General features: G+C 34.9%; 1 protein-coding gene across 9 annotated transcripts in view; it reads left to right on the top strand.

Moving 5' to 3' along the window:
* Kiaa1468 (KIAA1468 ortholog) overlaps nucleotides 1-14642 on the top strand; it is a 117300-nt gene extending 102658 nt beyond the window's left edge. For 4 of the 9 annotated variants that reach the window (XR_002822555.1, XM_023723130.1, XM_004638263.2 and 1 more), the window contains 3 exons: nucleotides 1996-2084; nucleotides 3530-3600; nucleotides 12957-14642. Coding sequence is in view for 8 of the 9 variants with exons in the window: in XM_023723130.1 (XP_023578898.1) it covers nucleotides 1996-2084; nucleotides 3530-3600; nucleotides 12957-13077 (281 nt within the window). In the remaining variant the exon portion in view is untranslated. The other 5 variants (XM_023723129.1, XM_023723128.1, XM_023723127.1 and 2 more) reach the window with 3 other exon arrangements.
* The last annotated feature ends 1630 nt before the right edge of the window (nucleotides 14643-16272 follow it).

The raw sequence follows: 16272 nt of genomic DNA, 5'->3' as shown, positions 1-16272 counted from the left end.
AGAGTATAGATGCTAAGAAAAATTATCATATATCTTAAAGAATACAGGCTATTTCTCAAATAAATACAATAAATGTCTTTTAGCAGGTCAGCAAATGAAAGCACCATTTTATGAGCAGTCCCTGTTCAACTACTAAATGTGTTAGCTGTATGTGAGGTAGAACTTGTACCTGAGTCAACAGAGTAGTTTGGTCATTAATAAAATCACATTGTCCAAATCTTTATATTCTGAGCTGATCATACCTAACATCATATTTTAATAGAGACATAAAAAAATTGTAATGTGTAACATTTGGCATAAGAAGTAAAGAAGTCATGTTTAAGACAGAGTGAAGGAATTTAGAATTTCTTAATCTGGAAAATGGATGGCTTGGGATGAAAAGACAGCTTAATAGTTATTTGACAGGTGATTCCATAGAATGAAGGTTAGACACTCTGTGGTAAGGTACAAGTGTTTATAGGGAAAATACATATTCATAATCAGACTGAAAATGAAGTGAACACCCTTCCAAACTATCAATGTCTCATATTAGCAGTCAGAGGCTTTTTGATAATTGAGCACTAATAAGTTAGAAGCAACTTCTAGTATCAACTAGGACTAAATAACCTATAAATTTTCAATACTTGAAAAATTGTATCTCCATGGGGAAACAGCAGGCTCCAACTCTAAGCAGAAAGGCAAGACAGGACTTTCCTCTTCGTGCTAAAAAAAAAAGAAGATGTCTTAAACTTCTCAATCCATTGATCACACTCTCTACTAAATCAAAGGTCGCTTACACTTGTATCTTGGTGGTGCTTTCCCCATATCTATATCTAAATAAGACTATATAACCATAAGATTGCAACTTTCTTTGTCTATTTTTATTTGTATTTATAAGTCACTCATTATAAAAGCTTTCTTTTGTTTTAAATAGAACTTTCTATTTAAAACTTTTTTCAAAGAAGTACTCATATATTGCACTGATTATTTATCTTTATCAAGTAATAATTTTTTCAAAAAAATTAAACCATCTTTGAAGGAAATGGATTTACTGGATTTTTTTATTTTATGTGTAATATTACATATAAATCTTAAATGACTATTTTAAAATAGTTTGTTATACTGTTTTCAAATGACTAGCAGAATAAAGTGAGAATATTCCAAAGTAGATACAAATAAACAAGTGGAATCTTTCATTGAGAAATGTATGTGCTGTCCTAATCCCTTTGGATGTCAAGATGATCAACTAAAATGCAGAGAGAAGCAGAAACTATAAGTAACATTAAACTTAACAAATACTTTTATTATAACCAGCACTCTATTGATCCAGCTTACTCAGGACCAATAGAAAGTCAGCTTAGCAGGGTAGTTAAAGGTAGCCCAAGAAAACAGTATACCTTAGTAACTACTTAAACTATATAAATGAATTTTCTCTAACCAGATTAATTTAGGACAGAGGCATTTCTTTGGTGTGAATCTGGTGACTAGTTAAACATCTTTTTCAGATAAGTCACATCCATAACGCACTTGTCTATGATTTTCAAATTAACCTTCTTTAAAAAGAATCCAGAAACATTCTGACACTAAGTATAGAATTTTGCCAAATTTCTTTATAATTTCCCCCAAAACTTTTATAGTTGCTTTATATATATAGTAATTAAGTAGTAATACACTAATCAATTTGCTTGTATTTTTTTTTAAAAAAATTTAAATTTTTTTAACAAAGCTTTATTTTCCATACATTATATTCATTTTAACACTTGATTAGATTAACATGATTAAATTAGGAAATGTAATGATGGTGAATATCACTGACATAAAAAGACTTTTGAGAATAGATACAGTCGACTCTTAATAAATAACTTACTCCACAAGTGAAGTCTCATACTTTAAGCCTTTTTACTCTGAATGATGAGTATACCATAGCAGTATGTAAGAGGGCTTCTTCTTTATATGTAAATTCTGTTGGACATACTATTTTGTTTTTTAAAGAGTCCTTAACATCCTTGTCTCAAGTCATTTCAGAAGATTTAATGGTAAATCACTTTCTACCTGGCCTCAGATGTTTACGAACTGACATGGAACATCTCTCTCCAGGGCATGAGGTGAGCTGCTGTGATTATCAGTACCATTATTTGTATATCTTCTGCATAGATTTTTGTTCCTTATATGAGACTTGATTATGATATTCGGTACTTAATTTTTTTTTTAAGTATCAATAAATGTCATTTTGTCAACTTACTACTTTTGATACCTAGAATAACTTCTTTAACATCTTTGTGATGCTGCTTAATTCTCTAAGGTGGGGATAATGCATTCTCCTTCACTTCAAATGAGAATTTTATTAATATAATATAGGTGAAATGTTTAACTATGAAATGTTAATTATCTCTCATCAACTTTCTTAAAAGTGAAGTTTCTATTTTCTTTAATTTCCTCAGAACTCATTCCATTCTACCTCCTTTTTTGTTATGTTTTCTATTCTGTATTTTCAAGCTGTTTTGTGCGCTTTTCGCATTATGATATTTGACTTCTCTCTCCTAAATGAAACAAAAAACTCTTTCATTCCTCTCCAAATCTCTTTGTTTCCCACTTACCTGTACCCATCCTTTATCTTTCCTAGTCCCACGTCAGATTATCTGTTCACTTCTTCCCAGGGTGAAAACACTGTTCTTCAAATTTCTCTCCTGCAAAAACATAAGTGCTACAAAGAGGGCTGGTTGTATGTCTTAGCATCTCATCTTCAGTATTTAAAAATAGTGCCTAGCAGATAGGAGGTAAAAAATAAATATTTCTTTAGTGACCTCCATGATCAAAACATGGGCCAAGAATATTCAGTAGGGCTGTTCTATTTCTGCTGTGGTTCTTAGCTGGTAGATAAGCAGTTAGAGCCCCATGTTTTACAACAATCAGTCTCCCTACAAGAATGATGTTAAGTGTTAACAGTCTTAGATTCTGTTCCTATCACCAAGTATTGCAACCTGGAGAAAGCAAAGGAACATAGACTAGAATGGCTTTTACTGGAAAATACATATGTGTCCACAGTATATATGTATGTTAAATATATAGATGTATGTGTTTTTCCTTTTTTTTTGGTGGTGGAACCAGGGAATGAACTCAGGCCCTTGTGCTTGCCTGGGAAGCACTTATTCCACTGAGCCATCTCCCTGGCCCCTGTGTGTTTTTCTTTTAATATTAAATGATGGGAAAAGTTACGAGAATAGGAATCAGATTTAGAAATAAACCTAAGGCAAATAAAAATAAATTCTTAAGTTATATGATTAAATTTGGGGTTTACTAGACATTGAACCCATAGCTTCATGCATGCTAAGCACACATGGTACAACTGAACTATACCCCAAAGCCCAAAATGAAATCTTTTAAAGCTATTTCTGTAATACTCTGCCAACATAAATCCTTCAACAAAACAACTGTCAAAACTTTGTTTTTAATTAGCATATTAATTTATAAGACTATTAAAAATTAAAACTTTAGATTAAGCCATACTATTTTATTAAAGTGTATTTAATTAAAATATTTTTTTACTCAGGTTATTTTAAGTTCCATGATAAAAGAATGTGAACAAAAAGTAGAAAATAAGACTGTCCAGGAGCCTCAAGGGTAAGACATTAATTCTTTTTTTAAGATTTTATATCAACCTTATTTTTTCTACTAGATTTCCTATTAGTAGGTGTAATATTTAATTTTGTACAACTTAGTGGTCATTTATTTTTTTCACCCCCCTTCCCCTTATTCAAGGTGAGGGGAAGGGGGGTGAAAAAAGAATTAAGATGTGGTTATTTACATGTAACAATGCCCCACAAGAAGTATAATCATTATGTACTATAAACATTCTTTTTTGTTAAGAGAGAATTATTTTTTTGGCCTATGACTTGTATGACATTTTGGCCATTCTCTTAAGACCATAGTATACAGTGTATTAACTGTCATTCTCTAATTATTTTGCTATGAAATTTTGTTTTATTTTTCATAAAGGTGCTTCTTTATTCGTTGTTAATATCTACTTGTATTACGTTAAAATAAAAAAGTGCTTAAAAATCAAGGAAAAAAGACTTACCTCAAGTAGTCTTACTCAAGTTACTCAAATGCTGATCCACAAGCTGTTTCATCAAGTATCAGAAAAATTTAAAGTTTATATCTCTACCTTATGCTTTATAGATTCCTCTCAGCATTCTGATTCAACCTAGAGTGTTCATGTTTAAACAGCCTCCAAAGAGCTAATATGTAGTTGGATTGGAGAGTCAAGGTCAAAACAGAAATTTGTGACATAGTTTTAAGGTATAATAATTTGCTGCATAAAGAATTATAAATTTGGGAATATTCTGGCCAAAGTCATGGTTCTGACCAAGCTGATTAGAACTGAAAGATTTAGTAAAATTAAAAATACGTAGATGTGACGGTATATTGGTTATTCGGGAAAGGAAATAATTTACAATGGATTATGTTCCCTGGTTCTTATTGTAGTAACCTTGAAAAGTTACTTTTTTTTTTTTATTTATTCATTTATTTATTTTGTGGCCAGCTCAGCCCTAGGGGTAGGGCTGGCTGGCATGTGGTGCTGGGGGATCAAACTCTGGTCCCTGAGCTTTGCCTAAGCTTGCCTAAGCAGGTGCTTTAGACCATTGAGCTATCTTGCCAGCCCCCAAAAGTTATTTTAAATAGACTCACATATTAAAAGCTCAGAAGTATTTTCTTTAAACTTGGCTATCAGAATGTATTTTATCCAAGCAGTCTGTGAATACACACACATCCTAACACAATCTGTTTTTGATTTATCGTAGCCATTTCTTTAGCCTCCTAGGATAAGAGCTCTTCTTCCTACATACTTGTACCTACCATTTCAACCATAGAAAGATAAAACAACAAAAACTCATTGAAATAGTAAAAGGCTTTTTACCTAAGGCCTAATAGTAAAGGTTTTTTATCTGAACACAGAGAGCCTAAAATAAACACCAAAGCAAATATTTGTATTCATTTGTCATACATTAAATATCAAAATTGGTCAGTAAGATAGCTCAGCGAACTAAGCACCTGTTTGGCAAGTGCAGGGACCACCCTCAGGCACACTGAGCGGCACCAAGTCAAGGCATGGTGACACACGCCTGTAATCCCAGTGCTGGGGAAGCAGAAAACAGGAGTATCATTGTGAATCCAAGCTGCAAAGTGAGACCCTGTACCAAATACATGAAAAATAAATAACTAAATAAAATACCAAAATTTTGTAGAACCTTCAGATTATTTTTTTGAAAATAACAATTTGGAGGGGCCAGCAAGATAGCTCAGCGGTCTAAAGTGCCTGCTTAGGCAGGTGCAGGGGACCAAGATTTGATCCCAGGCACCACATGCGCCCCAGCCCTGCCTTCAGGATGGATGGACTGATGTGGGAAAAAAAAAAAAGAGAATAACAATTTTCAAAATTGAGAAACGCCATAGAAATTTCCCTCGACTTTTTTTCTCCATATTTATTTTTGGAAGAAATTTGATCATTTGGCCTATAAAGTTTTTCACAGTTCTAATTTTGCTTTTGTTATTTAATATGAATTCTGTATTTCCTGTGAACTGGAGACTTAATAAGATACAGACATGTTTCTTTTATCAAGACTGCTTCATAAGAGGAAGTATGTTTTCATCCTAAAGCTGATGTCTGCTTCTCTACTTTTGGGGATCTTTTTTTGCGGAAACGGGGATTGAACTCAAGGCCCTTGTGCTTGCCAGGGAAGCGCTTATTCCACTGAGCCATCTCCCCAGCACCCAGTTACTTTTTTTTTTTTTTACTTTTGGGGATCTTAACAAGCTGTTGATAATTTATTAATTCATTGGAGGTTATGAAATATAGTATCCTAATTGTATCATTCCTTTGTTATTGATGACCTAGAATACTTATGGGAAAAAAAATTACCTCTAAAGTTTTCTGTATTACTCAGTACTATAATTTATTTGGTAAAGGCAAGACACTTAACTCTTTGTTTTTATTTGCCAGTTTTCAGAATAATAAATTGATTCGCCCCCTGATGGGTGAACAGCCACTTAGATTTTGTTTTTAAAATTTACAAATGTATATATTTAAACTTATTTTATATAATTTAATGTACTACATTTATAATGCCTTTTTTTTATTTTTGTATTTTAGGGAAGGGTCTACAGGGTGTTCAGGTTAACACTACTAGATCCGACTCATAGTGATCCCCCTGTTTACAGCCTCCCAAGAGCTGGGATTATAGGCGCACACCACCACGCCCTATTTCAATTGCTGTCTCAGTGCACCCTGGGGGCAGAGCCAGCTGGGCAGGCCCCAGGATGGAACTCCTGGCCCCTGCATCTGCCTAAGCAGGCACTTTAATCCACTGAGCTATTTGGCCTGTCCTATAATGCCTTTGAATCCCAAAACTAATCCCCATCTGTAGTCAATTTGAGTCTTTTCAAGTTGACTCTTAAGTCCTTTTGACATGGCTTTTCCTCAAAATCTGTATGACAATATCGTAAACATAATTTCAAGAGTAAGGGCAAGAGAGCAGCAAAATTATGCTTTTGTATGTAAATTGTTCCTAGTTATTAAAACACCCTCATTTTTTTTTCCTCATTAAACTTTGTTTTAATGGTCTCAAAATTCTGTGACAGATATTTGGTCAAGTTGTTTCCAATAAAAAGTATTGATTTTAAGTAAAAACTAATAACTTAAAAGCTGCTACACAAAAACAAACGGTACACAAAACATTCTCCTTTCCTTCTGAAGGTTTTACGATGCATTGCTATCATTAACCAGTCTTTCACTATCAAACTTAAATGGCCAATTGGGAGAAACAGTTCTGAGAGCGGTCTTCCACCACTGATTAAGACTGGGTTGGCAGGTGGCAGGGATAATATTCGTTTAGCCTTCCGAGCTTTCTGGGCAGACTTGGTGACCTTGCCAGCTCCAGCAGCCTTCTTGTCCACAGCTTTGATGACACCCACAGCAACTGTCTGTCTCACATCATGAACAGTGAAATGACTCAGAGGTGGGTAGTCAGAGAAGCTCTCGACACACATGGGCTTGCCTGGAACCATGTCAGCAATGGCAGCATCACCAGATTTCAAAAACTTGGGTGCATCTTCCAGCTTCTTACCAGACCGGTGATCATTCTTTTCTTTCAGCTCAACAAACTTGCAAGCACTGTGAGCTGTGTGACAGTCCAGGACAGGAGCATAGACAGCACTGATCTGGCTGGGGATGGCTCAGGATAATCACCTGAGCAGTGAAACCAGCTGCTTCCATTGGTGGGTCATTTTTGCTGTCACCGGCCACATTATCACGCTGGACATCTTTGACAGACACATTCTTGACGTTGAGGCCCACTTTGTCCCCAGGAAGAGCTTCACTCAAAGCTTCATGAAAACACCCTCATTTTTAAGATTTGTAATGCTATCATGGAGGGGTTTTTTGGGGGGTTGGATTTGTGCATGGAGTGAAACTCAGGACCTTGTGCTTGCCAGGCAGGTGCCTGTGCCACTGAGCTGTATCCCCGGCCCAACATGGATTATTTTTAATCTAGAAAAAGTAGAATACTCCAATATTATATCCATTAATTTTTTTTTGGGGGGGTGGTACCAGGGATTGAACAGGACCCTGCGCTTGCCAGGCAAGCACTTATTCTACTGAACTATCTCCCCGGACCCCTGTATCCATTAATTTCTAACTTATTTGTATTATGAAAGTATCTTACAGATTCCAAATAAAAGATACAGAAAATATGTGTTGCAGGAATCAGGGAAGTTGATTACATTTTCCACCTTCACGAGTGTCTTCATTTTGGGTACTTTGCTCAGGATTAAAAATAAATCAGATAGTTTTGCCTTCCAATAATGTAGAGTAAAACTAGACAAAATATGGGAATGGCATTGTACCACCTTGTAAAGGTAATATAATAAAAATCATATGGAAATTGTACTGGTTGTACAGATAGGAGACTGCTCTATCTCCCAAGGATAGTTAGGAGAGGCTTAACCAAGGACCTTAGGATCCTCAACCATATGATTCTTCTTCCTTAGGTCTTTATAACACAGGATTCCATCCTATTTTATCTAGCTACTTCCTTCATTTTCAGACCAAAGCTTAGAAGTCACCTTTTCAAAGTGACTTCCTTCAAGAAGACAGCCTTGAACAGTAAAGGGAACTACTTCTAAGAAAGAGAAGTAAGAGTGAAGTTAGATAAGGAAGGATATTTGTAGATCTGAAATACTCAGCTAATTGTTGTGCCCTGTTAGTGTATAATTAAATTAATTCAGCTAGAGTCTGGTCACCTCCATAATCCCAGCACTCTAGAAGACTGAGGTAAATAGATTACAAGATTTAAGCCTAGCCTAGGCAATTTAGCAACCTAGCAAGACCCTGTCTCAAAAACCAAAGCAAATAGTCATGGCATGCCCTTGTATTCTTGCTCCTCTGGGAGGCCAGGGCAGGAGAGTCACAAGTTCAAGCCCCCATTGGGCAACTTAGCAAGACCCTGTCTCAAAAGTTTTTTAAATGGGTGTTGGGATGTAGTTCACCCTGGGTTTAATCCCAAGTACCACAAATTAATTAATCAATACTGAATTAATTTTTATTTATTGTGATAAAAGTGCTATCCCAAGAAATAGAATAAAATAAAAACTAGAGAGAACATTCCAAGTAGTAAAGATGTATGTTTCTTTATGATAATTCAGCTACTTACATATGTTAATAGTTACTTTGAATATATTTCTTACTGAGAACTTTGTCCAAAACAAGTTTGCACTGATCTGCAAGCAGAAAATACATGCATAAATGTTTGTTCTGTTCATTCAACATTTAGTAAAATTCACTGAACATGAATCATGAGCTGTTCACAAAAACTGAGCTTAAATGAGGCATAATCCTTTCCTTTCCCACCAGGTAATCACAGCTGAGGAGTGGGTCAGTTAGAAGTAGAAATAAAACCAAACAATAACAAGTTGGGGGGGGGGGGACATTGAAAGAGTTCTGGAAAATTTCTCAGGAGTCTTTGGCTATGAAAAGTTGGCCAGAGAGGTGGAAAGGCAAAAATGGTGGTGATTATATGCAAAACAGCACTGTACATAGTGACAAAAGTTAGAGACAAGCTAGAATGTGAGAGAATAGCACAAGTGTACAAAAGTGGGTAGGTGCAGAACTTTGTTAGTCACACTTGGAGGGCTGGATTCATCCTGTAGAGAGGAGTTGGCAAACTTCTTCCATCAGCAATAAGTAAAGTTAGAGACAAGCTAGAATGTGAGAGAATAGCACAAGTGTACAAAAGTGGGTAGGTGCAGAACTTTGTTAGTCACACTTGGAGGGCTGGATTCATCCTGTAGAGAGGAGTTGGCAAACTTCTTCCATCGGCAATAAGTACTATTTTAAACTTTGGAAACTATAAGTATTTTGTCACAACCTCTCAACTAGACTGTTCTGTTGTAACAGGAAAGGAGCCATTGATAGTAAGTTAATCAGCATGTCTGTGTTTCAATAAAACTTTATAAACTAGGCAGCAGTCTCAACTTGGCCTGCCACATGTAGTTTCCCAGGCCTTAGGAACTTCAGTTCTCAAGCTTTACTGTCTGTCATCACCTAGAAATCACTAGGTGCCATCCCCCAGATTTTAATTCAGAAGATGTGGGGTAGATTTTGAGAATTTGCATTGATAACAAGTTCCCAAATGATACTGATGCAAGTGCAGGAACTATACTCTGAAAGACACTGGTTTTTGAAGCTAGACTCTTCTCTTAATATAGAGAAGCAAGTAGAATATAAATTCAGATTGCAAAGCTGTTATGGGGTCCATGATAGGATCAGTTAGGAGTGTAATGAGCAGGTCACAAGCGTGATTGTTACTACTTATCTCATAGGAACCTGATACCATTCTGAGCATTTTTCACATACTTTAAGTAATTTCCTTAATGACCCTACAAAGTAGACACTATTCCTTTAACCACTGTTATAATATCTGGGTATTACAGTGAATATGAAAAGGCGATGGGTTAGAGATATATTTCAGGAGAACAGAATGTAAAGGTTCCCAAACTTTGGTTTAACATTTACATGGTTGATGACACACTACAACAAAAGAGAACTGTAGGAAGAACTGTCCTGAAGGAGCATATTTATAATTTGTGGAGCAGGAAGAAAACAACTGACAAAAAAGTGGCAGTTGAGATTTAAGAGTATAAACATATAAATGATAATTACAGGATTAGAGTTAGGGAAGGGGCACTGATAAGGAAGAGAAAGTAGCCAGCCCAAAAACTGCAGACCAACATTTTAAGATTCAATGATTCAGTGGTATACACCCTGATGATTATTACAGACCCCTTTGTAAAACTTAGTAAAAATTTACACTCTAGAAAAAAAAATGCTGCAATGCAGTGATTCTTAACTACAAAGCTATATAAAATATGTGCTTGGGCCCACTGCCCCAAATGAAAGTCTCTCAGGAACTAGGATTAGGTATTAACACCTATATTTCAGAAAAGCTGCCCAGGTGATTGTGATGTGTATCAGTGGTCCTCTCAAGTTATATCCAGCCTGCAGATAGTTTGTATCTAATTTTTCACATTTGGGAGCATCTGTTAGGTTACCTAAATCTTCTTTCCTCCAAGCCAAACATTCTTCATACCTTTCAGGTTTATCTCTTAGGGATAATCTCCTTTATATCATTGTTGCAGTCCTTATAGAATATCATTAAAACATAATAGTATTCTTAGGTATGATCTGATCCATGCAACCCCTTTTCCAAAGCATAAATTAAAATCAGTCTTATATTTTTACTTATATTGGGTTTTCTAAAGAACATTTGTAAACCTCAGGAGTTAATAAGAAAAGATCCATTAGAAAGACTGGACTTGAACTGATGTTTGAGAGATGGGTAGTAGGCAATCGAGAGAAAGAGATTTAGTTTGAAAATGATTGGGCAATAGAGTAGGCATTCCTGAATGAAAGTGGGGGAATGTAAGACATAGGTGTAATAGTGTAAAACACATACATTAGATTGCTGTTTCTTAAATACACAAGCACATTATTTTATGTTGTAATCAGTAAATGAAAATTGAAAATTTTCAACCTGAAATATGTTATAGAGAGTTTACTGTATTGGTGATTTAGTTGATCTTTTGGAGTCATCCATAACTGAAGCTCTGAAAGAAAGTTTTATGACTGAAAAATCAAAAGCCAAATAATGAACCTTGTGTTACTTTGTGAGTGGGATCCAGGGAGAGGAGTAGTTCTTCAAAAGCATGGAGAGAGAAACCATGTTAATGTACTAGAAGAGACTTTGGTGGTGGGGAGGTGGTTGTGGTTGGGTTTTCAGTCGAGTAATTTAGTAGTACACACTATGAGAGACAACACACACCCAGATACCTTTGGTGGTGACACCTACTTCATGTTTTAGTTCCAGTAGAGCACCTCCAGCTTGCCCCACATTGTTCTTGACAAGTTCATACTTTATCTTAGTTAAGCCTTAGAATATTTTGTATTGCAATAGACAGCTGTGTTTTACAGATGAGGAAACTGAATTGGAAGGTCAAATACATCTCAATCAACCAAAGCCACAGGACAATAAACTGGGGTTCTGAGTCTATTGCAGGACTCTTTCAGTATGGTAATCTAATAAATTAGCAATCTCCATATTCATGCAGATTGTGTTTACTTCCTACACAGCAGTTTGACAAAAAAGAATAAATGAATTTGAAAACTGATGATCTAGGATTTTTTTTCCCTCAAAAAAGGAATTAGCACAGTACAGATTCACTGTGATTTACTTTACTCACTTGAGAAGATGGTAATGTCTGTAAGGTTTAATAAAAAAATAAGGTGAATTTAAAAATTATTATAGTGCAACATTTTCATTTATCCCCCTCCAAATACTCCCCCTCAATTCAAATATAGTTATCTCATTCTTGCCACTTTGAGAAGTGGATCTGAAATGTCTTTAAGAAATGTGATCAAAAATACAGTGAATGCTGCTGCCAAGTGCCATCCAACAAAGAGGCAGGTTCAAGAAAACATTACATTGTGTCCTTATGTACCTTATTTCACCAAATCTGGCACATTGTACCTTCAGGCTTTTCCCACTGTCAAAATACCATGAAAAGTAAATGTTTTAAGCCTATTCAGGACATCAGGGCAACCATAACAGTGCAACTAAAGACATGCATGAAAGAGGACTTCCAGAACTGCTTTAGAAATTGGCAAGAATGATGGGTTAAGCATTTGATGTTAGCGCTGTGTTTTGAGGGGAACTAATGGCAATAGCTCTTTTACTCTACCAATTTCTTTTTTATTTAAACATTGAGTACATTTCTTTTTATCACATTTCATATGTTCCAGGATTGCTGTAAAAACTAAGTGGCGTTATTAAAAGAACAACTGCTAGCACTCTTGGCATGCTAGTATGTGTCTAGCAGTGTACTAAGCACTTTACACTCATGTAATGTTAATAGCTGTTGAGGAAACATTCTTTCTTTTGTTGTTCTTTTGAGACAGGGTTTCACTGTGTAGTGCAAGTGGGTCTTAAAATTCATTACACAGCCCAGGCTGGCCTTGAATGTGAGGTGATCCTTCTACCTCAAGCTCCCAAGTGCTGGGATTACAGGTGTGTGCCACCACACCCAGGTTTTTCATTTTGTTTTTCTTTTGGAAGGGCTCCGTTTTACAGATGAAAGAATTTACTCATGGTCACACAGCTAATAAACAGCTGAGATGTAGTCCTATCCCAGATTAGATTCTAACTACTAGTGTTTTCTTTAATATAAATGATGAACATAGTACTCCTTTAATATAAGGAGTGAACAATTAATGCTACTAACCTATTTTAGTACATAAAAACTCTCCTTTATATGCATTAATTTCCCTTTTATAATGCCCATTGTGAATGTATTGGTATGTTACTAAAGAAATAAAAAATAACTTTGTTTTTTAATTGCTTTACATGAATTTTAATTTTTTTTCCTAGCTCAATGTCAATTGCTGCAAGCTTAGTGAGTGAAGATACAAAGACCAAGTTTTTGAACAAAATGGGCCAGCTGACAACATCAGGTGCCATGCTGGCTAATGTGTTTCAGAGAAAGAAGTAGAAGCGGGAAGGAAGCCCCCAGGAAACACTAAGATGGACCTCAGCAGACTGGTTCCTTGTACTTGAAGTACTTGCCTTTTTTATTTCTTTAGTTTTATGTTCTTCTGTTATAATTTTATCTTAACTTCCAAAGATATTTGCACTGCTTTTGATTTTTGCTGTGTATCTGTTGATTTTGGAAAAACAACTGTGGTAATAGAAAATTAATTTGATGGCCTGTACCAAGCCCCTCTTCTATGTTATCTTTGGGAATAATTTTTTATATATAGATATATATATGTATATGTATATATATAGTGAAAGTTTTGTTTATTTCTTTTTTGTTTTATTTTTGGATGGGATAAATAACAAATATCTGTATTATACTCTAAGCTATTACAATGGTACTTAAAATAATGTAAATTTGAGGTCATTGTTATAAAGTAATAAAAGTGGAGATTACTTAAGTATTTAAATTATGAAAGAATAATGCAAACTTTTTATTGTTTCTTAACTGACTAGAAAGAGCCACCAGCATTACTCTGTGCCTTTTGGACTTCAGTTTGTGTATTCTGTAGGGAATTATGTGCATTCCATTCACATGGTATTTCTTTAGGCTGCTGTGATGAATTTGAATTACAAAACCTACAGTAAACAGGTGATGAAACGTTCAACATTTCAGAACTCTCATTAATATACTTTAAGTGCTATTTAAACCTCCCTAGGAATTAAATGCATATAATGGACTCACCTAAGGGAAGACAGCACTTACCCATGGGGAGTGGTAACCAAGGTGAATTTTACAAAGTGTATAATATATTTAAATGCTCAAAAAATAAATGTAACTGAGAAGAGATAACGTAAATTTTCTCCCAAGTTGAAATACAGAAGATAGTATGGTTTGAATCTAAAATGTATCACTTGTCTATGTAAAACATTTCACAAAAGATGTTTTCTGATTATTTTAACTTTACAAGTTAGCTTTACATTTTGTGTTGCAAAGCGTTAAGGACTTTTAGGGGTTGCTTTTTCCCCCTAAACAAAAAATAACATTGGTTATATTATTATCATTTTGTCCCCTAAAGTCAGTGACTATTGTGTTTGGTATATTTTACATAGTCTTTAATTAATGTATGGGGATTTGATAGTCATCTGTACAGTAATACAACTTGAAGTAGAAAAGAGAGGTGGACATAGGAAAGGGATATTGGTTTGAGGGGTTAATGTGAGGCCTTTTTGAAAAATAAATATTTTGATACAGAGAATTCTTGTTTGAGCACAGTTTATACACATAGGAGACCCTCATGTTTGTTTTATGGGCTGGTTTGATACACTGGGAACATAGCTGGATTACACTTACTTTCTGGGAAAGCTAGCTTACCATACATTCATGCTTATAAAAAAATTTGTTATAGACAAACCCATTTAAAAAATTCATTCTGAAGTTGTTTCTTTTCCTACAGTGAAATAATTGTTGACTAGTCTTTCCAGAAACTGTTGGATTCTAGGCATTCCTGAGAAACTGAAAGTGGCTACCTTTCATGTCAAAATGTTGATCTATTATAAATAAAATGTTTTTTCATATTTGGTGTTGTTTTGCTTTTGGCTATGTATTTTGCCTTTCTTTTGAAACACTGTATACAATAGAAATAGAGTTTATGTTCATTAAAAATGTACTTATAGTTTAGAAATAATAATCTACATAAATTACTTATTTTGGTTACTTTTACTAAAAAGGGATTGTAGGGGACTGGGGAGTTAGCTCAGTTGAATAAGCACTTGCCTGGCAAGCACAATGGCCTGAGTTCAATCCCCAGCTCTGCAAAAAAAAAAAAAAAAAAAGAGGATTGTATTGTGTGAAACATTTCAGAGATGATTCAAAGAAAAATGTTTAAATTAAGCTTGACTTTGAACATGTACAGGGACCCTTGACTTACAAACTCACTTCATTCCTGAGGGCTGGTTGCAACTCAAGTTGGTTGTAAATCAAGACTTTTTCCCATAAGAAATGATAGAAATACCAGTAATCATTCCTGGCCTCCTGACATATCCCTTAACCTTCTCTTAATATAAAGGGGTCGTATATTATGCACAGTTTATCAGAAACACCAATAATTTTTCAAGAGTATTCACCAAAAAAATTATAAAATGTGCCTAGTTTACCAAGAATTCCATGCTGTACTCACCATTCAAGTTGACATCTTTGACTTTTCAGAAGAGGATGAAATGGAAGGTGGTTATCAGTATTGATGAAATGAAAGGAGAAACCCCTTCCATAAAAGCATTAGGAATCTGGCTCTCTGGTGTCCTCTCCCTCCCTGGGATGGTCTAGCCCAGTAGGACCTGCTGCTTTTTTATTCATTCATTTATTTATTTTTTATTTTATTTTGAAAAGTAAAAGCAAAGCAGAAACAAACAGGGCAATGTAAAACAGTACATATATTACAGATTTTCAAACGAAGAATAGCTGATTTTGTTTGATATATTATCTGTTTTACTGTCATATCTGTTGTTGAGATTAGCAGATATCATTATGTAAGATTGGACATATGGTTGCATATTACCACTTGCTTTCAAGAAACCTTAAATTTTTATTCATATCTGTTTTTGTTACTTACCTTTTTTAAAAAGTTTGTTTTAAAGAGAGTATAGTAATAATTAATATGACATTAGAAACAGATCAAGATGTTTTTGTATTACACATTGCTGTCCTCAATGTAGTTGCTTAGGTTGCAGCTATGAGCATACAGAGTTAGTCAAGGTGAAAATTCTGCACGTTAACTGCTATCTTGAGAAGACTGATGGAGATTTTCAGTACAATCACCTCAGCCATCCTAATCTTTTTTCTCTCCTCTTTGTTGTTTAATCCTTAAGTTCCATTTCTTTCTATTTTACTATAATATCTGTTATTCCTCTCAGGTTTTATTCTTCTTTCAGGTTTTTACACTAAGGAGACAATGCAATATTTACACATGTGGATCTGGTTTATTTCACTTATGAGTATAGGCTCTAGTTGCATCCACTTACCTATGAAGGCTTTGAGTGTGTCTTTATAACTGAGTAATACTCCATTGTATAAAAATAATACCTTTTTCATCCAATCCTCAGGTGATGGGCACTTTGGTTGCTTCCAAGATTTGGCTATGCAAATTGTGCTACTATAGACATGGTGCACATATATCATTGTGCTACGATGTTTTCAGTTCTTCTGGGAAAA

The sequence above is a fragment of the Octodon degus genome, unplaced genomic scaffold, assembly GCF_000260255.1.
Source record: "Octodon degus isolate 3935 unplaced genomic scaffold, OctDeg1.0 scaffold00097, whole genome shotgun sequence".
Lineage (NCBI taxonomy): Eukaryota > Metazoa > Chordata > Mammalia > Rodentia > Octodontidae > Octodon > Octodon degus.
This window is presented reverse-complemented; position numbering and strand designations above follow the sequence as displayed.